At 36.5% G+C, this 27,511-nt stretch overlaps 3 protein-coding genes across 6 annotated transcripts in view; 1 reads left to right on the top strand and 2 right to left on the bottom strand.

The window, feature by feature from the left end:
• Positions 1-99: 99 nt before the first annotated feature.
• tubd1 (tubulin, delta 1) lies at positions 100-7,130 on the top strand. Its single transcript, XM_055196223.2, has 8 exons — positions 100-758; positions 837-984; positions 1,061-1,277; positions 3,162-3,393; positions 3,486-3,650; positions 3,849-3,989; positions 5,981-6,164; positions 6,244-7,130. The coding sequence occupies exons 1-8, from the start codon at positions 608-610 to the stop codon at positions 6,344-6,346; spliced, it is 1,341 nt and encodes a 446-aa protein (XP_055052198.2). The 5' UTR covers positions 100-607; the 3' UTR covers positions 6,347-7,130.
• A 2,791-nt stretch (positions 7,131-9,921) lies between these two features.
• Positions 9,922-23,757, bottom strand: vmp1 (vacuole membrane protein 1). Its single transcript, XM_073862636.1, has 12 exons — positions 23,604-23,757; positions 22,826-22,933; positions 22,348-22,480; positions 22,085-22,175; positions 21,882-21,992; positions 17,455-17,622; positions 16,879-17,010; positions 16,088-16,164; positions 15,135-15,255; positions 13,599-13,660; positions 11,086-11,188; positions 9,922-10,826 (listed from the first exon to the last, which is right to left on the bottom strand). Exons 2-12 carry the CDS (start codon positions 22,902-22,904, stop codon positions 10,683-10,685), a joined length of 1,221 nt encoding a protein of 406 aa, XP_073718737.1. The 5' UTR covers positions 22,905-22,933; positions 23,604-23,757; the 3' UTR covers positions 9,922-10,682.
• Positions 23,758-25,901: 2,144 nt separating this feature from the next.
• The window catches only part of cltcb (clathrin, heavy chain b (Hc)), a 28,261-nt gene continuing 26,651 nt past the window's right edge, over positions 25,902-27,511 (bottom strand). For all 4 annotated transcript variants that reach the window (XM_055196217.2, XM_055196219.2, XM_055196218.2 and 1 more), the window contains one exon: positions 25,902-27,021. In XM_055196217.2, coding sequence (XP_055052192.1) covers positions 26,891-27,021 — 131 coding nt within the window. In that variant the 3' untranslated portion in view covers positions 25,902-26,890. The remainder of the gene's footprint in view (positions 27,022-27,511) is intronic.

Raw genomic sequence — 27,511 nt, 5'->3', positions numbered from 1 at the left:
ATTGATACCCGTAAAGAAAACAGTATTTATTTCGTAAATGGTACATTAAATCATGTAAAGGTGCATAAAACTATATTTCACCTAACATTTAAAATATATATGCTAAATATTTAGATTTAAATAAAATATTATGCAATTGTGGCATTTAACTTTATCCTTTATAATAACATGTTTTACATAGGGCTAGCGTTTGCTGATCTAGTATTGATCTATTTATCTATCACAAAAACGGGACAAGGGAACCACCCAAAAAACGGTGTGTGTGCTCCATCTTCTGGTAATAAATATGTTTGTTCTCCCATCATGCATCTGTTTCTATGCTTGAACCTTTACCCGCCTTCAACTCTGAAAGAAGAATGTTTAAGGAAGTACTTTTCTTAAATTAAGTGACTCTATTTGGCGCTGTTTATATAGTGGGATTGTCATGACTGTCTAAATAGTAAACTGACATCCATTGTAATTACAATGCAAGTTAGTTATTAAGTGATAACGTATACGTTGCTATAGATACACTGTAGCGTTGCGATGGGTTGCGTTTCGTTTTTCATCGTGTATTCACACTGTGCTGTAATAATGTTATCTTAAAGTGACCAAAGACACTGCAGATATGTCCGTAATAAGTTTACAGGTGGGTCAGTGTGGGAATCAGATAGGACAAGAGCTGTTCAGTGTTATAAATGATGACTGTAATGGAGCAAACAGGAAGAAGTACATCGAGTGCAGTTACGAGAGATTTTTCTATGAGAGCTCTACTGGAGGTAAGCAGTCTCATAATTTTAAAATGTATGTACTTAAATAATAGATTATTTAGGCATTGTTTGGTTCATGTACTGGAGAACTTGTGGCCCGGTCAGTGCTTGTTGACATGGAGCCCAAGGTCATCTCTCAAGCAATAGCCAAAGCATCTAAATCTGGAAGATGGAGGTATGGAGACAATGCATATTTCTCCCAGAAGCAGGGCTCTGGAAACAACTGGGCTAATGGGTAAGAAGACGCGATAGACTGATATATCACCACCAAGTATTTGTGCGACACGTGAGTTTATTGTACTTTTTTGAAGGTTCTCCGTACACGGGCCACGTCACAAAGAGGTTGTTGAGGATCTGGTACGGAGAGAGGTAGAGCGCTGTGACCGGCTTGCAGGAATTTTCACCATGATGAGTGTTGCGGGTGGCACCGGTTCTGGTGTGGGTACCTACATCACTCAGTGTTTGAGGGATATATACCCCCGATCCTTCATCTTAAATCAGTTGGTGTGGCCTTATGGATCTGGTGAGGTAATTTACCTGGTATTTCTGAAGATTTTATTTGTCTTGTATGGGTTTTTTGTTGTTAAAACAGACCCCGCCCCCCAAAATACTGAAGCAAGCATTGGTGTTTAGATTTGTGCATTAAGCATGCAACTTAAAGGCGGGGTGCATGATCTCTGAAAGCCAATGTTGACCTTTGAAATACCTTAACATACACGCCCCTACCCCAATAGAATCTGGACCTTCTTTTGATAGACCTGACCCACACATACGCAACCCAGGCAACGATGTTGGTTAGTAGACACGCTAACCAACTGCTGATTGGCTACAAGTGTGTTTTGGTACTCGGCCTGACTCCCTTTTTTAAAGTGTTTTTCAAAAATCATGCACCCCGCCTTTAATGTTCAATTCAATTTTATTTTATTTTATTTATATAGCGCTTTTCACAATTGTTAATTGTTTCAAAGCAGCTTTACATGAATAGATGTAGGGGAAAACACAGAAAAATCGGTAGATAAAATAAGAAGCAGAATACAGCGGTTAAGAATAAACTGTACAAGCGAGCATAGTAATATTGTAACGTATACAGGAAAGTGCTAAGTTAAGCCAATGTCGGCGAGCGTAGTAATAATGTAACGTATACAGGAAAGTGCTAAGTTAAGCCAATGTTGGCTGACTGTCCATGGGATGAAAAAAACCCTGTGGGAAAACTCCTAGGAGGAGAAAAACCCTTGATAGAGATACATATATGGGTGATTCTCACGAAAACTTGGTTTTAAAAATGTCAAGCATGAAAATGTAAAATTTGCTTAAATTTACTTTTTTTCCCACCAGACATTGAAAAACAAAGTCTGGAGTAAATGGGAACATTAATTTAAAAACTTTTACTTATCATTTAACACTTTTTGTAACATAATTTAAAAAATTATGTCCTAAAAAATCTCATTACCGCAACAGTCAGAAAACATCAACACTGACATATTTTCAAAATGACATGACAAACCTGAAAGAACATAATTTGGAAATTCTGCACATGCATTTAAAATCAAAGTATTATGCTTCTATTAATTAAATTAACCTTTAATAATCATCTGTTGCGGTAATGATAATCAAAATGTCGTGTAAGCATTCTGACAAGACAATATTTCAAATTAACTGTAAAAAAATGGTCTTACCTGGTAGCCATCTTGAAGTAACTGGTCCATGTGCTTGGTCACTCAAAATCAAACTTTATTAAAATTCTGTATGTGTGCTTAAACTGTTCTCAAAAAGTGTTGCGGAGGATGAGAACATCAGGCATGGACACATCATTTTCCTAATTTTTCTTCATTATTATTATACATGAATATTCAGTAAATATTTTTCTGTCATCTAAAGTAGTCTAGCAAAACATCCATTTATTTTTTTTCTTAATATTTTTGTGTTAATTTGATTAAATTACAACATAACGCATGTTCAAACACAGCCGGTAATGAGAATTTCAGCAAAAAATGAGATAAAATTTCCAATTATAAATTCTTATGTTGAAATCACACATTGTGCAAGGTAGAACACAGTATTGTGGTAATTCTGATGCTTTTTAATGTTACTATATTACACATTTTAAAGCTAAAATCATTAGTGCAGTGGTGTTTCAATGGTTTCGTGAGAATCACCCATATATTTATATATATATAAATATATAAAGTGCATTCAAACTATACATTTATTATCAGTATTTATGCCCCTTGGGAATGAGCCCATGACTTTTGTGTTGCTAACGCAATGCTCTATCAATTAAGCTACTACAGGAACATTATAAGTGGCTGATGCTGATGGTCTCAAATGGTCAATTATTCACTAGAAATTCTGAATTTTTACTGTTTTACTAATATTAATTATTCTCATCATGGTTATTATGTCCCTTTACAGGTCATCGTGCAGAACTACAACTCTGTGCTTACTCTGTCCCATCTCTACCAGCTCTCCGATGCTATTCTGGTTCACGAGAACGACGCGGTGCACAAAATCTGCAGCCGACTGATGAACATCAAACACATCTCAATTAATGACGTTAATAAGGTGATCGCTCACCAGCTAGGCAGCGTACTTCAGCCCGCGTATACTGCTGATTCATCCGGCCATTACTGCAGAAACCCAATAGGTACAAATGACTCACAGTTCACATCCCATTACTTTTAATTGCTCTGTGGGGCATCAGGCACTGGTTTAACAGCATTTGTCTGCTTCGTGCAGGGGAATTGGTGAGCTCCGTCGTGTGTCATCCTGAATACAAACTGCTAAGCCTGTGCAACATTCCTCAGATGTCAAGCAGCTCTTTGGCCTATAGTGTATTTACCTGGCCTGGCCTTCTGAAACATTTACGTCAAATGCTCATCGCCAGTGCTAGGATGGAGGAAGGTGAGTGATGTGGTGGTGTCAAGTTAAAAATTGTACGGTTAGTTTGTAAACAAATAATACTAATATGCTAATACTGTATATGACTAGTGGACAGTGTATAAGATCACAAAACATAAGAAATCAGAATAATACTTTATTATTCCAGACCCCCATGATGGTTTATGTGATACTTTTTCTTTTTTTTCTTTTTTTTTGAAGGAATGGATTGGACTGTAAGTGTGCCCTCAGTAGTCACATCTGGAGGAGAGAGCGCAACAAACAGCAGACAGAAAAGTTTTAACGTGTCACTTGCAAATCTTCTCATACTGCGGGGAAAGGATGTCTCCACCACACAGACAGGCAAGTTGCTCTCCAATATAACACAGTAAACCCTGAGCCGGTTTTTGGCAGAATAAATCCCGACAGGGTGATCAGGGACTCGTTCTTCACACGTCGCCTATTACATCCGACTGGGTTCCCACGGGTCCTGAAATCCTTGAAAGTTTGTGAATCTGGGGAAAAATTCAAGGCCCTGGGAAGTTTTTGAAAATATACATACAGATCATTAAAAGTGCTTGAATCTATTTTATGCAAGAAGTTTTCTGGAAAAAAAATCCATATTATTCCATGTCTAGTGTAGGATAATATCATAATAATTCCAGACTTTTTAAGCACACGTGCTAAATCGTTCGCTTTAAGTGCTTATATCTTCTGTATGCGAATGTTGATTTAAACCAAAATGCTTTTTGCTTAGTTGTGTTTGACACATGACAACGTCTCGGGTTACACATGTAACTGTTGTTCCCTGAGAAGGGAACGAGACCCTGCGTCTCCCTTGTCATACTTCCTGCGTCCCTGTAACTCCGTCTTTGTCAATATTTCAGATAGCGATATACTTCCTGGCTCCTGCGTCACCCTGTCTTTATCATTAAGCCTCATTATTTGTTGAATTTGATACACACATTTAGACGCACTTATCCGTGGAGGCGTCCCCAAAGTGTCACCGCAGTGACGCAGCGAAAGTGAACTGTAACAATGTATCTTAAAAGGTACCACGATATAACCTTGCTCTCATTTGAAATGTGTCCCCACATTTAGTCCTTGAATTTGAGGGTATTTGAGCTGGAAAGTCCTTGAAAGGTCCTTGAATTTGAAGTTAACTCGGGTGTGGGAACCCTGATCCGAGATCAAATGACAAATCCAAAATGATATCATCACGCTAATCATGATCTGGCTAATTCAGTTCTGATTCGGATGATTAGTATCACAGGATAAAATTATCTGAGATCATTGCGCGTTCGTGCTTTGCATGAAAGGGAAAATGTCTAGATAGTAAAAAACATTGATCGGCAACACTATGATTGGCTAATTGTTATAATGGTCCGAGTTTTTAGTTCTTGATTAAAGGTTATGGTGAACTTGAAGATTGTGGTAAACCCAGCTAAAGTTTTTTTTTTGTGATTTACTGTTTTCTACACAAAATCATTCTATATAATGTAAAGAAGATTTAGTATTTGTTTCAGAGATCAGTTCAGCCACTAGCCAGATCAATTAATAAATACAGACCGGAAGCTCAATTCGGCTCAGGCACACAAACGCAACAACACACGTGCGTCCGATGAACCGGTCTATAGATCATCTCTGGAGCAGCTGCTCTTCCTTAAACCCACAGCCAATGCATGAACACTTTCATTAGCCTATGATAAATAAACATGTTTGTAGTTCATCCCAGCACCCGGGGAGCAATTAAGGTAAGGTGCCTTGCTCAAGGGCACCACAGTTGCTATACGTCTCACTGCCGGCTGGGATAGCTGCCCACTGCTCCGTGTGTGTGTGTTTTTAACAACTTGCGGTGCGCGTGTTCACTACTCACTGGGATTGGTTAAATGCAGAGGTCGCATTTCGAGTATGTGTTGCATACTTTACAAACTTGTCACTTTTCTTTTTTGAGATGGTGTTTTTCACACCTTTGTGCAGTTGTTAATAATACACTAACACTTTCATAAATGAAGCAAGTGCAGTAAGTGCATTTTTATGTTAGTTTTACATCAAAAGAGCAAATAGTGCAACTGTTTCCGATGGACATTTATGTTCAATGCTGTAATTGAGGCTTTTTGCAATTTATGTAATTGTTTCATCTGTAATTGTAATCTCGATTAGTTTTTCGATTAATTGTGCAACCCTATATTGTATAGTAATTGACCTTGGAATGTCACAAGCCACTACTGGCCAATCAGAATCAAAGATTCCATATTGTGTGTGTGTGTAATAAGCATTTATACTGATCGGCTAGTTGTTTCTTTATGAAAGATTTTTTATAAGAAGCTAACATAAATTGCTTTAATCTACAGATGGTTTTAAGGATCCTGCATTATACGTGCCATGGCTTAAAACGGAAACTAGTTTTAGCACATGGAGCTCCCCTGTGCCCTTCAATGGATATGAAAAATCTGCCACTTTGGTCAGTAACAGCCAGTCACTTTTGAAACCTCTGGACAATATAGTCAGGAAGGCTTGGAACATGTTCGCATCGAGGTAAGAATTAATACCGAACAATAACCTACGGTACACAAAAGCTTAAAAATGAGCCTTTAAAAATGTGTTCGTTCTGCAGGGCTTATGTTCACCAATACACTAAGTACGGGATATCAGAGGAGGATTTTCTCGACAGCTTCACTGCACTAGAACAGATCATCTCCAGCTACACACATCTATAAATCAGCAGTGGCGGCCGGTGCCTGCCTACTCTTCTGAGGAGGCCAAAAAAAACAAAATATGTGTTTGTTGGGTCACGGGAACCTATCTGCATCCCGTGTCATGTCAAAATACGTGCCTGCTGCATACGCGTCAAAAGGGTTCATGATAAAAGAGACGCTCACGTCTTGCAAGACAGTTCACATTAATGTCCAGTTAAAAATACAACAAGAGTGACACTTAATAAAATAACAAAAAGAGCCTTTGTTAAGGAAGTCAAAAAAATTGGCAGCAGGTTTTTTAAAAATTAAAGTTTCTGATAAAACCAAAAACTGTTATTGCAAAAAAACGTGAAAAGGCAATTGTGTCATGCTTTGGCAATGCCCATCAAGCAATAGCTATTTTTCTGTCTAAGTTAGAGATTCTCTAAGTGGGACCAGCGGACCCCCTGGTGGTCCTCAATTCTTAGCCAGGAGGTCCATGAAACAATTTGTTAAAGTGTATATATGTGCGTGTGTATATATTTATATATTTATGTGTGTGTGTTATATTACTACACAAGTATCAGGCAAACGCGAGCATCTCTTTTATCATAAACCCTCACGTATTTTGATATGACGTGCAGTGCACATATGTTCACGTGACGCATGAAACACATGTTTTGCAATGACGATCCACACACAGGACGATGTTTTGACAAGTTTCGCATTCGTGTCTCCTTGAAAAAGAAGTCCCGAGCCACCACTGTGAATTAGACCTTTTTACATGTCCCTGGAAAAGGATATTTGTAATTATATTTGTTTTATATGGACGTCTTAAAAAAAAAAAGTGAACGTCAATTTATTTCTGGTTCATTCAAGCTGTTGTGATCCACGTTTTATTACTAGTAGTCAATTTACTAAAATAACACTTATTTATTTGACCTGTTGCTAACACACTGTCATTATCAGCTTTTTAAGTACTTACATATTTGTACCAATTTAACAGCCTATATAGATATAACTATATAAATTCAAAGACCTGATATAAGTCAGACAATTTAGAATGTGATGATTTGGCCAACAATACTTGGCTAGTGATGAAATTGACACTGTATTAACACGTAGGCCTATATGTATTTGAAGAAACAATGTTGAAATGAATCCTTTGAGGAATGTAGTTTTTTGTGTGTATGTATGTATGTGTATATATTATATATATATTGTCCCATTGTAAGTACAAAAATGTCAACTGAAATGGGTCTACGTTCTGAAAACAGTGCACATTAAAGGCGGAGTCCACGATGTTTGAAAAACGCATTGGAAAAGGAGACGGGCCGACTACCAAAACACACTTATAGCCAATGAAATCAAATCAAAAGCCGGGTTGCGTATGTGTGGGGCGGGTCTATCAACAGAAGGTCCAGATTCTATTGGGGTAGGGGCGTGTTTGTTTAGGTGATTTCAAATATCAACATTGGCTTTCAAACATCATGGACTCCGCCTTTAATGTCCAGTTAAAAATTATTCAAAATGGTTGATTTGTGTGAAAAATAAATAGTGACACTACGAGAGTGCATAAGAGACTTTGTTGAGAAAGTAAAAAAATCTAAGTTTCTGATAAAACCAAAAACTATTGTAAAAAAAAAATAAAGGCAATTGTATCATCCTTTGGCCATTACAACCAAGTAATAGCCATTAATCCTCGGTTTCGGCCATACTAGTGGTCCTTAATTCTTAGCCAGGGGGTCAGTGAAACAATTTGTTAAAGTATTATGTGTTTATATTATTAAGGAAATATTTACATATTAGGACCTTCTAAGAACAATGTTTATTCTGCTACTTTTAAATTAACAAGATTCAGGATTTTTTTGTTGTGTTATTTTTATAACATAAAACAAGTGTAAAAAATATGGTATAAGGTAGGAATATACTTAGTAACAGTTAGAATCTTAAGGGGGTCCTGTAAGGGGTCACTTGCAGCAAAAAGTTTGAGAACCCCAGGGGTCTCATTTATAAAACTGTGCGTAGGATCCTTACTAAAAGTCTACGTATGCACAAAAGCCAAAAATGTCATACGCCAAAAAATATTAAGACTTATATAACAAAGCAATGTTCCCTTTTTAAATCACAGATCACATGTAAGTGTGCATACATGAATCATCCTCAAAAACAACTTTAAAACAACTTTTATGAAAGGTTTTATCCACGTCAAATGTTGACTACTTTTGCGTGGGAACTGCATGCTTTATTAATGAGACCCTTGGTCTAGGTTAATAGACCTACACTGTCAAAAATAAAGGTACGAAGCCGTCACTGGGGCAGTACCCTTTAAAAAAGGTCCTAATATGTACCATTTAGGTACAAATATGTACCTTTAAAGGTACATTTTGGCAGTTTAAAGTACTAATATGCAGTCTTTGGGTAAAAAGGTGTACCTTTTTGAAAGGGTACTGTCCCAGTGACAACTTTTGTACCTTTATTTCTGAGAGTGTACACGGAAAAAAATTATTTATTCAATTTACTAAATTTTTTTAAGGTAAGTGGTTGCAATCAATTTATTTAAGCTACATTTAGAAAAGTTTTTTATTTTATTTTTCTAATTTTTTTTTGTTTAAATGTAGCTTAAATAAATTGACTGCAACCACTTACCTTAAAAAAATGAGTAAATTGAATGAATCTTTTATTTTTTTCTTAATAGTCCAACTATGCGTAGGCAAAATAAACATGAATTTAGTTATGTGTCATTTTTGCAAATATAGTGTTTGACCGCCCAAATTTTGCCTCGTTTTAGCCTAGACGTCAAGGCTGCATTTGGACGGCTATAAGACGTCTTTTAAATGCAAAAGTGCTTACTGAGAGAACCCTTTAACATACACTGCAGTATTTCCTGAAATACTCAAAAAGAAAAACCTGAAGAAATGTACAAGTTTGTTGGATTGTTCATCCAACGACTAACATACACATTTAAGTTTTCATTTAAACAATCAAACCTCAATATAGTTGAATATTTAAATCCGGACTAAAGAAGTGCTATGGAAACAAATTGAAGATTGCCAATAATTTTATTCAGTTTAACATTTCTAGCTGCATTTTCTATGAAAACAGACAATTTTTCTCATCTCTGGCACAAAATTCAAACGTGAAGAACTCGTAGTAGTTGACTAAGCCCAAAGTTTCAGTCAGCCTATTAAACTGCTGTTGCCATATGACTGACAGCCAACACCAGTCTGATAAGCTATCTGACAGAATGGGAGACTCATCATTGGCTGTATCAGTACAGCACACACATAAAAACACATGCCCGTTCTGAAAACAGTGACTTGTATCGCTTAGAATTTGAGCCTACAGATCTCTAAATGAGATGATCACATACTTCAAAATTGCCTTAAAAGTAGTCACTGCATGAAGGATACAACCCATTGTTTATATAACAATAGATTTGAATGTATCCAAATAACCTTATTTATAAGTCATCAATCAGATTTTTTTTTTTGCCTTTCACATACCTTCTTCTTGCACGGTCTATCTCCAACTTCTTTTGTTTCTTGGTCCGAAGCCACAGAATTGAACATAATTTTTTAGACAATTGGTAGATCAAGGTAAAAAGCAACACGACAGATGTATTAATCAATTTAATGTTAAACAGAAACACAATAGTTCTAAGAGAAACGATAGTTACCTACAGAAAGATTTCAGTCCAGTATAAGAAAGTAGTATGGATCAATTAATGGTTTAAGATCAAATGTCAAAACTTGCACTAAAAATGGAAGATTAATCATTTGTTTTCTTAGGGTAAAAGTTACATCCACTTGTTTGTGACATTTGAAGTTCAAGTCCTCAGCAGAATAAACACGTACGCATAGTCGAAACAAGTGTTATTTACAAGATGTGCAAACTATTTCGAAACCATGATGATCCATGATGAGTTGATATTGCTATCCTCTTAGAACAGTTAAAGAAATACAAAATGACATCATACTGATTAAAAAACACAATCCCTGAAAAGTCCAATCACAAAACCGACCCTGCCCATCCATACCTGTGCATTAGAAATTAAATAAATCAATCAATCAATCTATTGATTAAGAACTGTATTCACTTCAATGGAAGCATGACCTCCAATGTTGCATAAGACATTGCAACAAATATGACTCCGCACAGCCCGTTTACCTAGACTGCCTTGTTACTGTTAAGACAAAAATCTCTAAGGTTAAATCTGATTTCTTAAATAGCCGAGCACACTACGGACAAATGAAGAGACTTCACGCAACTAAGGGGATCTTAATAAACATACAGGAGCACGCGCTAGTGCCCGTTTAGCTTAAATATTTTGCAGGTTCTGAAACAAAAGCATGAGATGAGGCTTTTTGCAAGTCCGTCATTTGGTTTTCTCCTCCGCGTATTTCTTCTGCTGGAGTCGCTTGGCGTAACTCTGTGCCATGGAATTGATGATGGACAAAATAAAATAGCACACCATGACCAGCACCACTTTCTCAAACACCCATGAAAGCCAGCTTTCACCCTGCACAGAGAAAAAAACAAATCGGATTAAAAACATCCAATCTGACATTTTCAGAAATAAAGGTACTGAGGCCGTACTCTTTAAAAAAGTACAACGAATCCATATTAGTACCTCAAAGGTACATATAGGTACCAAATGTATACATAGCATTTGTATCTTTTTCTGTATAATGAGACTCATAAAAGCTGATTGATTTAAAAAGAAATGTGGAAGTGGAACTGAAAAGGCTATTCGGCCCTGGTGATCGGCCAATGCTTACCGCCGCACTGCCCTCTCCCGCTGGGTTATGAAGCTTAGATCTCTGGGCCTCCAAGTACTCCCTAAAAGGTTTCTGAAGAGATGCTCCAACTCCAGGTATAATGCTGTACAAAAAAAACAACAATTATGTGATTATCCAACACTTACCTGGACCTGAAGCAGGCAAAACTCTTCTCAAATCAAACAATTCACAAAACAGCTTTCTCCAAGTGACCGTTCCTGCTAAGGTGCCACAACGGACTGAGGCAGTAGCTTTCTGAACCCTCACTTATATCACTCAGGCTTCTGTAAGAACTGGTCTAAACCAATTAATGAGGAAGTGACTCAATATTGTGTCATCACTGTAATGTAGGAAGAACCGCCCAGATTTGGGTGGGAGTGAATGTCAGTAAAGCAGAATCATGGTGTAACGTGCATTATAGTATTTCGGCACCAAATTTCTTTGGAGTTCAAGGTGCATCTATTCCATCTTCTTTATTACATTCACGGTAAGCATTGAAAATAAGCACAATGCAAACTCTAAACATAACGTTATGACAAAGCTAGTCACATGATGACTAATGTGTCAACTTGCCTCACCACAAAAAGGAGGCGACCTCATTGAGCAACGTATCAAATTCAAAGGATCATATCATGTGATTTAAATTATGAATTGATGCATCTTATTCATTGCTGAAGAGTCATTTCATCATATTATTCAAAGTTCCAAGATGGAGACCACATTTCTAGTTTTGAGTCACTCAAAACTGTCTGCTACCCCCACCCATCAGACAGACATCACCATAAATGGTGAGGGTTTCTTAGACTTAGTAATACGTGGACTCAGCATGTGGTACAAAAAAAAAGACATTTTGGGAAATCTGACAAAAACATATCCAGGGCACAGGGAAAATGAAGCATGTTTCGCACCGTGGCATAAGTTTAATGACAATTAAGTCAAATGCCAGTGAATTCTGTCATGAAAATATTTAAAATATGATTCTTTTAAAAATGACCTGGACATGTTCTTGACACGTTTCATGAGGTTTATTTTTTGACCTACGGCAATACAGAGGAACAGATGCTGTAGGTGATTCTCACTAAACAATGTTAAGAATGTCTGCATGCAAGCATTATGAGTTTCCCACGGGTCACCGAAGAGTTAATTGAACGCCGCTAGATCCTTTTTTTATTTCCTTCATGCCATTAACATGTTAAAGTTTCATTTTATATGTTGGCAAAGATTGATAATGTAAATAAATTAACATTTATCCATCTGGGTGAGGCTTTAAAGGTGCAGTGTGTGATTTTTAAAAGGATCTCTTGACAGAAATGCTAAATAAAATACAAAACGAAATTATCAGGGGTGTATAAAGACCTTTTAATAATAAACCATTATCTTTTTATTACCTCAGAATGAGACGTTTTTATGTGGAATTCGCCATTTTGTGCTGCCATGTTTCTACAGAAGCCCTTAACGGACAAACTTTTTTACTAATTTGTCTCCGTCTATGACATGTTTTTCTGGTGGCGGCTACCGTAGCTTCTCTATGCGTCTCAAAAGCGAGGGACTGAGCCATTGGTTGCAATTCGCAACCTCACCACTAAATTTACACACTGCACCTTTAATCCAAAGCGATTTATATTGGGGGGTTGGATTTCCTTTACCTTTACACAATGCTTTACCAATTGAGACAATTTATTTAAAACCTTTATTTATTTGTTGCACAATGAACAGACTGATAAACAATCTTTATTGCCCTACAAAGGAAATTTCAAGAACACATTTTGAATATTCAAAAATAATTTTTTTCTACCTTTTTCCACCGATACTGATATCCGATTATTCAGACTGACATGTGCCGATACCGATAGTTTGGTGGTAACATTAACTAAATTCTGCAGATTCTTTACATTTTCTATACACAGAGCTCAAATTCATTGCATTTTCCTGTTCTTTTTGATTGACAGGATATATCAGTCATGACTATCGGCCGTTTTTTAACGTTATCGGTAATAGCAGACAGTGTGAAAAATTGCTTTTATTGGCTACCACAATGGATAAAACAGGGCTGGAGGGCTACTTTTTATATAGTCTACTCAAAACCTTTTTGTTTTACTTGTTGACTTTATTTTATTTTACTTGAATATGGTTTATCATTGCTTAACATACATAAAAGAAACCACGCTAATATAAAAATATGTAATAAATAAATAAATAAATAAATAAATATATATATATATATATATATATATATATATATAGACTCTGTGCGGGCACCATGTTGGAGACCACTGCTCTAAACTAATGCATTTTTAAACTTAATGCTCTTTTTTGACTTGACCCCTACATGCACAGTGCAAATGAAATATTGTGACTCAATACATTTTTGAATGTTATCATTGTGTTCAAGACTCAAAAAGATCCAATAGCCAAATGTCTTTTAAATGTGCAACCCCACTATCTCTGTAATATTGACTAGCTTACACAATATAAATTGTATTGTGCTGTCCACTTCACTTGTGAATACTTACCCGATCAGAGATACCATCTGCTCCACTATGTGCTTGCTGAATGTTATGATAACAAAGAGTTTCTGTAAAAAAAGAAGCAAAAATGTTCAGACAATGAATCAACGGCATGTTTTTGATTGCAGTGGTCTTCACATGCAGCAGCTTTGATGAGATTTTATGTGTGGGGTAAATAATGTCTTCATAAGACAGACAATAACCTCCCAAGACGACACGTGACACCCGCTGAGATCATCGCCTGCTACGCGGTCATGATGTGTCAGGTTTGATCATTTGGGTGAAATAAACAGTTTTACAGACATCAGATGTACCGGTGTCTAGAATCTGCTGAGTCAACATACAGAACTGAACAAAGAAGGTTAACACAAAGGTGTGGCCTCTGTAATTGACTTTAAAAGGAACATTACATCTTAAGCAATGACTCGCTTAAAAGCTTTGTGCTATGTTAGTATACAGCAATCATTGGTAAAACTAGATATTTGCTATTTTAACATTAAACATTTATGTAGTTCACCCAAATATGTGATGCTGCCTATGAAAAAAAACAGCTATATGCATCTTTTGTGATTTTCTGCATAAAATGTAAAGAACATACTGTGAAAATATAATCTTGATAGCTGTAATATTGACCAGTAAGGCCATGTCAACGATTAAAATCAATGACTGAAATCAAATCTTGATGCTCTTAAACTCATTATTAGATTATGAGATCTTAGCCTGGATTTTACAGACAGGGTCCCATATGAATATATATGAAGAGTACGGTTCCAAAACGAGATAACTCAAGTTTTAAAAAAAATTGTCAAAACATGTTTATTATTATGTTATTTTGTTTTTATTGTGTTTTATTGTGCTACTTAGCTGTATTTTTTGTAATGAAGGCTTAAATCAAAACAAACCAACTGCAGTTGGATTTATATTAACTGTAATGTACAAAACAAATTTCACAAACTTCACACACACACATATATATAGACCATTTCATCGGGTGCACGTGCGGTGACGCGATAAGAGTCTGGTCCGAACTTTACTTCCGGTTTCAGTTTTTTTAATGGTCTAAGTAGTTGCTGGCTAAACTGAAGTTTTAAACAAATACCTCGCCGAAAATAATAAATGTTTTGGGTTGCTATGTAATCTACGTGTTGTTTATTTTGCTTGTTATATTAATAAACTACTTTAAAAAGACTTTGTTGTTATTTATTCTTCGCAGAGTTTACCGGAAGTTATGTGATGACCACGAAAGCCGCGTGTTTATGTTGTTCCTGCTGAAATGGTATATATATATAGACCGTTTCAGCAGTAACAACATAAACATGCAGCTTTCGTGGTCATCAAGTGTGTATATATATATATATATATTTTTTATATTTATATATTTATATATCTATTTATATATATTACGTATTTATATATATCACGTATATATATATATATATTTTTTTTTTGTGTGTGTGTTCACTGATAAATAAAAAATAGATCTGAGATCAATTATAAGAGAATTTATATCTGGATAAACTAATGGACAGACTATCAATATACCTGAATGTGCATCTTAATAACAGCCTTCCCAATGAGAGTCGCTCCAAAGAAGGTCCAGAACGGAATCAAGAAATGACCACAAGTGATTCCAGCCAGGTCAAACAGCGGATTCGGGATTGAGAAGATGAAACATATATCATACTACAAATCGCAACAGTCTGAAACGCTGCAAGCCTTACATCACTTTTCTTTAAATATCTATATTGTGTTTCTTTAACATAAATGTCTAGAATGAATACATGTCTTTGTGTTGTGACAAACAAATATATTGTTTTTGTGGTTTTTAATGATATAGGCCAGTACCACAAGTATCAGTGGTTTAACATTTGAGAAGGCTCTGATGGGATTTATTTCTAAGGAAACAAAACAAACGTTACATTTGCCACTTTCATTCTGTGTCATTTTTATTAACAGCATGTGTAAAAGTCAAACTACTGCGGTATCCATGCCAAACAGTACTAAGAGCTACGTTTTTTTTAATCTGCATACCATTGACCCTTCCTTTCTAGTATACGTATGACATTGTCATTAAGTCGCACGGGTATATTTGTAGCAACAGACAACAATGCATTGTATGGGTCAAAATTATTGTTTTTCTATGCCAAAAATCATTGGGCAGTAAAGTTCATGTTCCATGAAGATATTTAGTATATTTCCTAGCATAAATATATAAAAAATATATTTAATATTAGTAATACTTGTTGCTTAGGACTTTTGTACAACTTTAAAAGGTGATTTTCTTAAAATTTTTATTATATTGCGCCCTCAGATTCCAAATTTTCAAGGGCCAAATATTGTCCTATCCTAAAAAAACATACAGAAAGCAACTTTCAGGTGATGTATAAATATCAATTTCAGTAAACTGACCCTTATGAGTGGTTTTGTGGTCACATATTATAATAAGAATGTTGTGTCTTTATTAGCATCATGCAAAAAAATTTGTACTTACTGAGGCACAGGCCAGAATACCGAAAAATCCCACTTTCTGCACCATATTTTGCACTGCTAGTTTAGCTCTTGATGCAAAATCCTGCAAAGAATCATCAAGTTTGTTTAATAATGTTTGATATCTGACTTTTTAAAAGGTCAATAAGTCTCATTTAGGAAAGAATAAACAATCAATGGGATATAATTTACATTGCAAGTATTTTATTTACCACGAGGAACAATTTCTAGGAACACAAAAAAAGATTTCAATCTAGAAATGCAACAAATCATATAAAGTAATCTCTGCCACAATTCTGCACAAAAGCTCATTTCAAAAAGTGTTGACAAATTGCTGATTCATTCACAGGACTTCGAGGAGCGACATACCATATTTAAGACCCCCTATTAAAAGTCTTTTTTGTAAAAGCAGAGGCCATGTGGGGTCCACTTAAACACTAAGAAGCTGTGATTAAAGGGAAGCTCTCCACTGAGTCACTCGCTGTTCAAAGGTCTTACTGGAAATTAGGGGAGAGCCCTTCCAAGAAATCATGTGACCCGCATAAGTGAACCACAATAGTGGGGGCTCAGGACACACCAACAGGATATAGTGTCAATTGCATCATGGGTGGGCATCAGTGTCAGATTTTAGGTCAAGACCTCTGCAGGAAATTTGTTAAAAGTAAACGTCTGAACATCTACCTGATCTCCTAATCAAAAGGATCTGCGGTCTACATAACTCATCACACACACGTCTAATCAAGGTGAGACACATGGGTCTAATATATAACATGAACTGATGCAGTGATGAAATCCAGACCTGTGCGCTCTGTGCCTGCTCCAGCATCTCCTCAAATTCCTCATAATCTTCATCATCGGGATCTGCTCCGGAGAGCCGGGCCGCTCGCGCCATGAAGTAAGGGGGCAGCTCTCCAATGGCTGTGCCCGCACCCTGAAGATGCAGTCACAAACAAAAGGAGTCACCTTAGTCTAAAATAGCAAGTTAGCAAGTAGATCAACTGCATAAAACATTCAATTTTAATTTTTTGGCACTAAATGTCACAGATCAGCCACATAAAAAAAATTATATATGGGGGAACCTCTTAATTCTGCATAAATAGTTTTATGCGGAGGTAGATTCAAACAATTTAAATTAATTTTTAAGCCTTGGTGGGTGACATCACTTTCTACTGCCCATATTTATTGCAAGGTCCAAACTATTTTTGCATCGTCCTTTAGAGTTAGTTTGAACCTTTTGGTCACTCTTAACTGAACCCAAACATCTAATTGGCCGGTTCGGATGTGTTCATGAATCTATGCATGAAATCAAGGCTCCAAATCTTTAGAAGCAGCTTTGATGTTCGGTCTGATATGATGCTGTGAAAAAAAAACTCACCCACATGCAGGCCTCCAGGCGAACTTTCGACATGATGGTCCATAGTGAGATGCTCTCCTGTAGGGCCTCCTCCTCTGGACAAATGATCTGAGCAGGGTAAGGTGGCTCAGGGAAGTTCACAGAGCCACATTCATATGCAGCCAGAGTCACAGAGGCTATGTGTGGACCCTGAAAAACATCACTTAGGTAAGACTTCCTGATATGGCACGATCACACTTCAGTATACAAGAATAGAGCACAACACTGACATCCACTTTTTTAGAGGCCTTGGCTGTGTAAGTATTGATGTTACTTTTAAAGGTGCAGTGTGTAAATTTTAGCGAAGTCTAGTGGTGAGGTTGCCAATTGCAACCAACGGCTCAGTCCACTGCTCACCCCTTTTAAAACGCATAGAGAAGCTACGGTAGCCGCCACCGAAAAAACATGTCATCGTCTGAGACAACTTAGTAAAAAAGTGTGTCCGTTAAGGGCTTCTGTAGAAACATGGCGGCACAAAATGGCGTCTTCCACGTAAGGGGACCCTCTGGGTATGAAGATAAAAACGTCTTATTCTAAGGTAATAAAAACATAATGGTTCATTATGTAAGGTCTTTAAACACCCCTGAATATATAGTTTTGTATATTATTTTGCATTTCTGCCAAGAGATCCTTCTAAAAATTACACACTGCACCTTTAATCAATAGTAATGAAGTTCATCACCAGTAATTTGGATATATATAAAAAAATCTGTAAAAAAACATTTAATTAAATTTAAGGAAAAATATGATTTTTATGGTAACATTTTACAATAAGGCTGTATTTGTTAACATCATTTAATGCATTAGCTAGCATGAACTAACAGTGATCATTTCTTCTACAGCATTTATTATTAATCTTTGTTCATGTTAATTTTAGCATTAACAAATACATTTTTAAAATGAAAATTTGTCTGTGTTCACATTAGTTAATCCACAATGAGTTAAAATTAACAAAGATTAATAAATGCTGAAAATGTATTTTCATTGTTAGTTCGTGTTAGCGAATCCATAATATAAAAAAATAAAACATTATTGTAAGTGTTTCCATTTTTACTTAATAAACCAGAATTTTATGTTCTATTCCTCATCCATGAATCATTTCCCTTTTGTAAACATTGTCATGTGATATATTTTTAAAGACTAGTTCCTCACGACTAACAAATCAATGTTGGCAAAGTACGTAAAACCACTATAAACACACTTCAACACATAAAAATGTATCGAACTGCGAAAAGCTTGTGGTTTTTTCAATGCATTACAATATGATAATTTATTTGCTAAGTGAAAACATGCAGACGTGTCACTGATGTCATTTTTCCCCAGGGCTGTGTGGGAGAGCAGACTAGTCACTTTACCATATCTAACATTTTTAACTTCTGATGAACCTTCCTTAACCAGAGGAGGCTAGAATGACTCGGGTGGTACCATTTAGTGACCGGCTCCAGTCAAAACAACATGAATTCAACAGGAAATGCAATGTAGACTTTCATTTTCATTTAAAACTTTCATTTTGAAAGAGTAAAATTCCCAAGAAAAAAAGATATTCTGAAATATCTCAAACCCAACATAAAACTTGATTTTGACGATTAATCATAGTAATGTTTCTCTGCTGAGTGTTGGGATCTTTATAGTGATGTCAGCCAATCAGAGCCATCACAAGTTAGTCATGCTCAGAGAAATGATCTCATGATGCTGTCATAGCAAATGCTAGCAGTCAGAGCCTGGTACAGCGACCAATGTATTCACTTACTCATTTGCAATTGATTTTATTTCTCTTTCCCAGGCACCGAAACATAACACAGGTCAGGTCACTTCCCACAGAAATAGATTCATTGCTTAAAAATGATGACAACATTGCACTCTTTACATTCTTTGGAGTTTATATTCATCTAAAATATAATTATCTGAAGTATTTTATATGAATCTAGAGTTTGTCATTTTTCCTCTGTGAACGTTTTAAAGGCCTTTAAGCAGAGTTTGTCTTGTACTGTTGAAACATTGTGTGCATCTGCACTTTCACATCCCGTTCTGTCACAATGTTAACCATAGACCCACAAACTAAGGACAAAGTACTAGATCTCTGTGGTGACAACAGGGTGAACGTCAGTGGGGTGTGACTTGACCACAGCCGGTGGAAGTGGACACTTCTGGTCACCATCTAGTTTGTTCTGAGTCAGTGGAAACTGGTTGAATGGTTCCGATAACAAGATGTTCTGTAGAGCAGTCGGCGCTAAGAACCGGAGAAGGACACGTGCTCCCGCTGTGACTCTATAAATAAACTTTTGTGGGACACTGACCACACCCCTACTCTTTCCTCAAGACTGAGGGCCCCATCGGGTACTTGACCGTTAATCTGAGGAAATACCCATTTACTGTATTTAAATGCAAATCTGTTGAACCTATTGGCTAACTTATCAAACATTACAACACAGATGACTTTCTCATTTCTCAATATCAAGCATCAGTTTTCAGCTACAAATTTTTTATCAGCTACAAAAGATTTTCCTGTAAGTCAATAGGAAAAGTACCGAGACCCTAAGGTGACATTGGAGTAAAAAAAATCTCAAGTGTAGTTTTTATGTGCTCACGCGAAACCTTCATGTGCAGATTTTTTTTAAAGTTTAGTTTTGCGTGCTCACACAAAAAGCGAACAAAACCATAGTTTCACGTGCGCACGCGACAGTTTCACGTGCGCACGCGACAGTTTCACGTGCGCACGCGACAGTTTCACGTGCGCACGCGACAGTTTCACGTGCGCACGCGACAGTTTCACGTGCGCACGCGACAGTTTCACGTGCGCACGTGAACGCGACAGTTTCACGTGCGCACGCCACAGTTTCACGTGCGCACGCCACAGTTTCACGTGAGCACGCCACAGTTTCACGTGCGCACGCGACAGTTTCACGTGCGCACGCGACAGTTTCACGTGCGCACGCGAAAGTTTCACGTGCGCACGCGACAGTTTCAGTAAACTAAACTTTATTTAATTTTTGTCCCCTTAGGGGCTCCGTAGAAATGCACTGCATTTGCAACATAAAGGTTGTTTCTTCAATTAACAGGAAAACATGTGTACTGATTAAAAAAGTGAAGAATTTCGTTGCAAAACGAGAGAAATCCGTTTTTTACATTTTGTCAAAACATGTGAAGAGTTTGGTTCCAAAACGCGATAAACGCATTTTTTTTAAAAAAATGAGTTACTGCCAAAATCAGTGTTATATCAGGTCAGTATTTAAAAGCAAATTCTTAATTTTACGCAAAATCCAATCTTCGCCATGTTATTCTGTCATCTTTTCTCCCTTTTCCCCCAAAAACGCAATAAACGCCACTCCTCTTTTTTTACAGAACGCAATAAATCCATTCCAGAAATTACAGCCCACCGTTCACGCAATGTAAACAAACATGGCGGCACGCTGAGTACACGGAGTCCTAGTTTTCCTCATCTACTTTGTACTTCGTGATCAACAAACAAAACAAAATAATACTTTAATGGCATTGATAAACCTGTGGTTGTTTTCTGTGACGGGAAAGATTGTCATCAACATCTAATAATTTACGTGAAGCACTCGGGAGACTGGTGCTTACCCCATTGACCCCAGGGTATCTTATGAATAATTTTACTTTATTTTACTTAAAGTCAACGAAAATCGAGCAGGACCAAAACATTTTACAGCTGATCGCTTTGAAAAATGCTAAGCAACGGCGTCAAGTATAAATGCAGCAATATGACAGTGATCTTAATATGACAATGTAAGTGTTTTGATTAATGCCATTAATGTTATTTTTTATCAGTGTATATCACTGTTCAACTAAATGAATATATCATGGCAAAGATGAATGCACATTTATACATTGATTGAATAAATTTATAGCATTTTGGGGGAAAAAAACCCGTCATGGATTTATTGCATTTTGTGGAAAAAATAATTCATTTTTATAATAAATCTTTGAAAATCAAGTTATGGATTTGAATTTTTTATGTTTTTATAACCTAAAGATGCTATGGGAAAGTTTGTAACAGAAAATATTGGTTTTCATCTCGTCACTTTCTTGGTATAGAAAACACGTTTTTACCGAAATTTGTCAAAATGGATTTATTGCATTTTGGAACCAAACTCTTCAAGTATAAACTGAATGCAATGCAAGCGGTTCAAAATAATTAAAATATAGTTCAGTTATTTATGCATATGCAAGGGTTCGCGTACAGTGCACACGACGCAGTTTTCTTCAACAGAATGAAAGCGAGATTTTTGTAACCGTGTGTGCATGTGCGTTCAGGACAATGTAGTATGTAGGCCAGAAGATGCATTACATTTCGTCGCAATGTGCATGCGCTTAACGTCTATGAGCACATTCGAGTAAAATAAACTATGCTGTGCGATTGACCGTGTGTGTAAAACAACAAAACTTACCAGATAAAGAAGAAAGGTGTGAAGTCCAGTGCCAAGACCAACTGAAGACAAAATACCCAGGCCTACCCAGTAGGCACACCACAGGAACTTCTTCTCCAGGTACTGTATATACTACAAACAAATGTTAAAAACATTTTAAGTAATGCAGGGCTAAAGAGATTGAGCAACAACATTTTACAAGTAAATTTCTCAATAACTCTCACCATCTGATGTGCTCCTTCTATTGTGTAAGCCATTGAGATAAGTGAAAAAAGGACTAGTGTCAAAAATACCACGACTCTTCTCCTCCAAAGCCTGTAAAACAAGACAAAATATATACAGTGGTAAGAAAACACTTGCCGGGAACAACTAAATTGAACTCAGTGATGATATTCAAACTAGGGATGCTCCAATGAGCTGTACTGGACAGCATTCAAATTTGACTGAATAGCGTTAGGAGTTACAGAATAAAAGTCTGAATGCTTACTTTGATGCCCATTCTTTAAGGGTAATGAGGGTTTCTATGAAGAAATACTTTAGTGTGATGATAGGCCTTTTCCACAGCACTAAAGACAGACGCTCTTCTCTATCCTGTAGTTTTCTCTCTCTTAATGATGAATCTGTGGGTACAATGCACTTGTTTTTTTTTTTGTATGAAAGATGATGTTTATGTGCTTGTCCATAAAGAGGAAGTAGAAAGCTGTGAGTTTAAAACCCAACAGCAGATGGTAGTAAAAAAACAAAAATGCATAATCTTTGACATATTCTAAGATTGTAGATTTAGTATGACGACACCTCATATTAGATATGAACGTTGCATAATAGATATACAAAATTAGATCTGACTATCAGTGATGATGAAGGCACATTAGTGAACATTCATCTCTTGAACTGACCCTTGATCAGTTCAAATGATGTTTTGACAGCGTAGACAGGATATAATTGATTAGATCACTGTAACAAACCTGTAGATGTGCCATTGTGCTTGTCCTTAGATCCTAGTCTCTTCTGTGGTTGTTCACATTCAGCTCCATTTGCAGCCATCTCCCTTAACCGTTTACAGTTTCAGACACCTGCAGCAACAACAAACAAGTAAAACAAGCTTTGTGACATATATCTATTTAACATATAAGGAAAACATTCAGGAAGGAAGATAAACATATACCAAAATGTGCAATGACATACAAAGTTTGTTAGGGTCAAGCAAACATACAAAATCAATCTATGCTAACTTTAAGAGGATTATCAGTTTTTAGTACCTTTGGCCATAAACATAACGTTAGGAGAGAATAATGACATTTAAATGTTAAAAAAAATATTCAAAATAAACATACACAGGGCCTCATAACATAACACATAGTGAGAGCTAAGGTGGGACGTAATGAATAATGTTAATGGAAAACTCTGACATAATGTATTGTAGTATTACATATTTGGCAATTGATCTAAGGGGATTACAGTACAAGGACCCTCTTAAAATTTATAAATTAGGTATATTAGTAGTTATACTAATGAAGAAAACCAAAAGATATTTTTCTGTTTCCGCTTAGGTGGTCTTTAAGTCCAACAGTCCATGTGGGTGACGAACCGGCGAGAATTAGCAGTCTATGCTAGCTTTAAGCTTACAGTCACTGTTTTAGATGGGATTTTAGGATAAATACGCGGTGACGTGTACACACTTTAAACCTAATTCTGGTTGAATGTATCAAAACACAAGGTTAAAGAAATTTAAAGGAGTCATACCTGCAGTCACTCTACAACCCTGACAGCAGCAATAAGACACAGCAGACACCGGAAATGACTCATGCTGAGCGATACAATTGGGCACTTTAATTATTTCAAAATAAAAGACATATCAAAATGTCTAAAAATAGAATCGTTTCCTGTCACGCCACCTTACAGACTTTACGTGAAACGAGCTAATTATAGAGCATTATTTATTCACCACAACTTTTAACAATTTATTATAAAGTATTATGTAATGTAATAGCATATTAAGCATCATCTTTTGAATGTTCATTGTAAGGTCTGTGAATGGCTATATTCATATGAGCTAGAAACCTCTAAAAAAGTTAAGCCTTTGGGCCTTTTATTTGGTAAAGCAGGCTTCCGTTGCATTGTGGCCGTTTCTCAATCAGAAGGCTGCAGCCTCCGGGGGTCGCATTTGTAGGCTGCATGCGTCATCAAGACTGTCTTATTTCAGAATATAAACAATTATAAAGTTGACTATTATTCTTAATTAGTTATAAATTGTTGTATTATGGTGATGTCTTGCGAATGCAATGCTCAGTTAACTTAACTAAACCAGGCTTGATGACGTATGCAGCCTGCATATGCGACCTCTGGAGGCTGGAGCTTTCGGATTGAGAAACGGCCACTAGTTTTGAGTGGTTGTCCGTTTCTCAATGCGTCATCAAGACTGTCTTATTTCAGAATATTAACTATTATAAAATTGACTATTATTCTTAATTAGTCATAAATTGTTGTAGTATGCTTATGACTTGTGAATGCATTTAACTTAAATAAACCAGGCTTGATGACGTATGCATAACCGGCCTCTGCAGGCTGCAGCCTTCGGATTGAGAAAGGGCCGTTGTGGCTAGAAGGGATACAGCTACGGCCGAAATTTCGCTTGATGAGCGCTGTTTTAATCCTAATCCAAATTAACTCTTAAAGGTGCAGTGTGTAATTTGTAGAAGCATCGTTTGACAGAAATGCAAAATAATATACAAAACTATATTATCAGGGGTGTATAAAGACCTTTCATAATGAACCGTTATGTGTTTATTACCTTAGAACGAGACCTTTTTATCTACATACACCGAGGGTCCCCTTACATGGAGTCGCCATTTTGTGCTGCCATTTTTCTAGAGAAGCAATTGAGGAACTTTCTTTAACAAAGTTGTCGATGACATGTTTATCCGGTGGCGGCTAACGTACCTTCTCTATGTGCTTTAAAAGTGAGGGGTGAGCCGTGGACTAAGCCGTTGGTTGTAATTCGCAACCTCACCACTAGATGCCGCTAAAATTTACACACTGCACCTTTAACCCAACATTTCACGGAATTTAAACTGTATACTATCACATCCAGCCAAAAGCGCTATTTTTCATCTTAGTCTTACCCCAAACCCAATATCTTGCGAGATTTAGCCGGAGCTGTATAGCCAGAACCGTTTTGAGTGCACTTTCACTATCAAATGACTCCACCAGTATGGAAGGCCTTTAAAGCAAAATGAATGAAACTACAGTGTTAACACGTAAATTCGTTTTAACACGTGATTTATGCATTAACATGTAGTATGTGTTAACACGTTAGTTTCACACCTTTATGCGATAATGGCATTCGATAAAGTTCGTCACAACATGTATGTATGTAGACCATCATGTGTGTGGCTCGTCATTTCAAAATAAGTGTTCTGCACATCATGTAAACTTATATGCATCACACGTGATGTCAAAATACAAGCCTGCTGCAGACACTTTGAAGGCGTATATAATAAAAGAGACGCTCATGTTTGCCAGATACTATAATAATAAAATAAATAATTCGTTACATTTATATAGCGCTTTTTCTCAGTGCTCAAGATACTCTATCTCATGTGCAATCAGAGTTAAGTGTTAAATTAGTGTCTTGCGAGTATTTCGTGAATGTGAGCGTCTCTTTTATCATAAACACTTTTGACGCATGTGCAGCAGGCACGTATTTTGAAAAAGGACACATAATGCACATGGTTCACGTGAAGCAACAAACACATATTTTGACATGACAAGCAACACACGACACGCCAAACACATTTTAAGTTTGTGCCCCTCGGTAGAGAAGTCAATGTCCGCCACGTGACTTCAAAGGAATAACCCATAAAGATAGTCCTTTTTTCAAGGTTGCTAATTTGTACAATAACTACAATTAAGATGTATACCTTTTCATATCATCATAAATTATTTTAAAATGTATATAAAATATGCACATAAATAGGAATGTCTTGGAATTTCTTAAATAGGTATGCATGATCTGTGAACAAAATAAAGTGGCAAGATATATGATGGAGAATGGATGAGTTTCATTTTAATCTTTGCCAATTTACAATCAAGCCACCAAAATAATCACAATCCTGTAAATGTATTCCTCTATTTTCCGATCTGGAGATCGCACACAAACTTACAGGAGGACAAAGCATTGGTATCCATTGTGTATTAATTCTTCTGTACACTGCAAATATTGAGCTAGAACAGCACAACAACTGGCACACACACACACAAACCTTGATACAAAGAACTGGATGAGTAAACACAGAAGTCAGAAGGATCAATGTATCCCTTGCTCATTTATGGAAATGGATTCACACAAGAAAGAGTACTGTATTCAATACAAGGAAAGGTCACCTGTTACACGTGGAGTGAATGAGATGTTTACAACTACGAGGTTGATCGGGGAACCAGCTTCGGCTAAGGGATTAAAATCGTTTACTATATTTATGTCTGTATGCACTTAAAATTTCCATACAGCTACATATCTGTGTAGAATATCAGATTATTACTTAGTGTTAGCTAAATGTACCCATGGATGCATACGATCATGTTCAAACATTGTTTTAACCTTTTTCAGAATATACAATAATGAAATGCATTAAACAGATTGACAGTGTAAGCTCTTCACATACAATACATCAAAATTAAGAGTTCTACATTAGTTTCCTCCCACAAGAGTGCAAATCAGATGCTTCATGACATATTTTAAGGTTAATTGCTCTTCTCACAACTCGACTTACATACACAACCCATGCCCCCTTAAAAAAAATTGCCTCCAAGAAAGAAAACGTAGTAGCCTTAAATATGGAATGTGAAAAAACAAAAAATGTGGTCCGATTATTTTCTTTGACAACACAAATAAAAATGTCCTTCATTGCATTTCAAGGAAAATAATTTAAAACGTGTATCCTTTTTTACTTTATATAACCTTGTGAGTAGACCACAATATGCTAGTAAGAAACTTAAGGAGAGTTGGATGGACAGCTGCAGGCAAAAGGACTCTACATGCCATAGCCAAAGCCTGGCTGTGCGGGTTGGCCGTAGCCAGGCGCTGTAGGGTAGCCGTAGCCGTAAGGCTGCTGTGGGGGTACAGCGACGTTGGGGCCTGCAGTGAGCATTAGCTGGGGTGTGCCTGCAAAATAACACAAAGACAGAAGAGATTAATACCTTATGTACCTTAGGATGTTGATAAACACTTGATTAATGGTTTTTAACTCTTTCTCCGCCATTGAAGATTTATCTCGTCAATTTAGGATATAATGCTTCCCCCTACCAATGACGAGGTTTTACGGCAATTCATATTTCACTATCCATAGATTAAAACACAGTAAGAACTTTTTTTGATCATCATTCTGAATCTGATTTCAAACAAAAGTGCAACTATCTTATAATCAAATTAATTTAGTTTGAAAGCAGAGAGCCTGTTATTTCATTTGATATATCGTATATTTTTATATTTAAAAAAAAAGAAAATGTTCAGGAAGGAATTACACTTTTGTGAAAATCATTAAAAAATACTGGTGCTGGCTGGCAACTTAAAAAAAAAATGGCAGGAAAGAGTTAAAGGTCACCTAATAAGTGAAAATCACTTTTTTATGTTAATATATTTTATAAAAACATCT

This window comes from Misgurnus anguillicaudatus, chromosome 24 (assembly GCF_027580225.2).
Source record: "Misgurnus anguillicaudatus chromosome 24, ASM2758022v2, whole genome shotgun sequence".
Lineage (NCBI taxonomy): Eukaryota > Metazoa > Chordata > Actinopteri > Cypriniformes > Cobitidae > Misgurnus > Misgurnus anguillicaudatus.
This window is presented reverse-complemented; position numbering and strand designations above follow the sequence as displayed.

Coding starts and splice junctions, on each gene's coding strand:
- tubd1 (XM_055196223.2), top strand. CDS start 608: ATGTCCGTAATAAGTTTACAGGTGGGTCAGTGTGGGAATCAGATAGGA. Junction 759..836: donor CTATGAGAGCTCTACTGGAG/GTAAGCAGTCTC, acceptor CATGTACTGGAG/AACTTGTGGCCCGGTCAGTG. Junction 1,278..3,161: donor GGCCTTATGGATCTGGTGAG/GTAATTTACCTG, acceptor GTCCCTTTACAG/GTCATCGTGCAGAACTACAA.
- vmp1 (XM_073862636.1), bottom strand. CDS start 22,904: ATGGCTGCAAATGGAGCTGAATGTGAACAACCACAGAAGAGACTAGGA. Junction 21,993..22,084: donor TAGAAGGAGCACATCAGATG/GTGAGAGTTATT, acceptor ATTTGTTTGTAG/TATATACAGTACCTGGAGAA. Junction 15,256..16,087: donor TTCGGTATTCTGGCCTGTGC/CTCAGTAAGTAC, acceptor ATGTTTCATCTT/CTCAATCCCGAATCCGCTGT.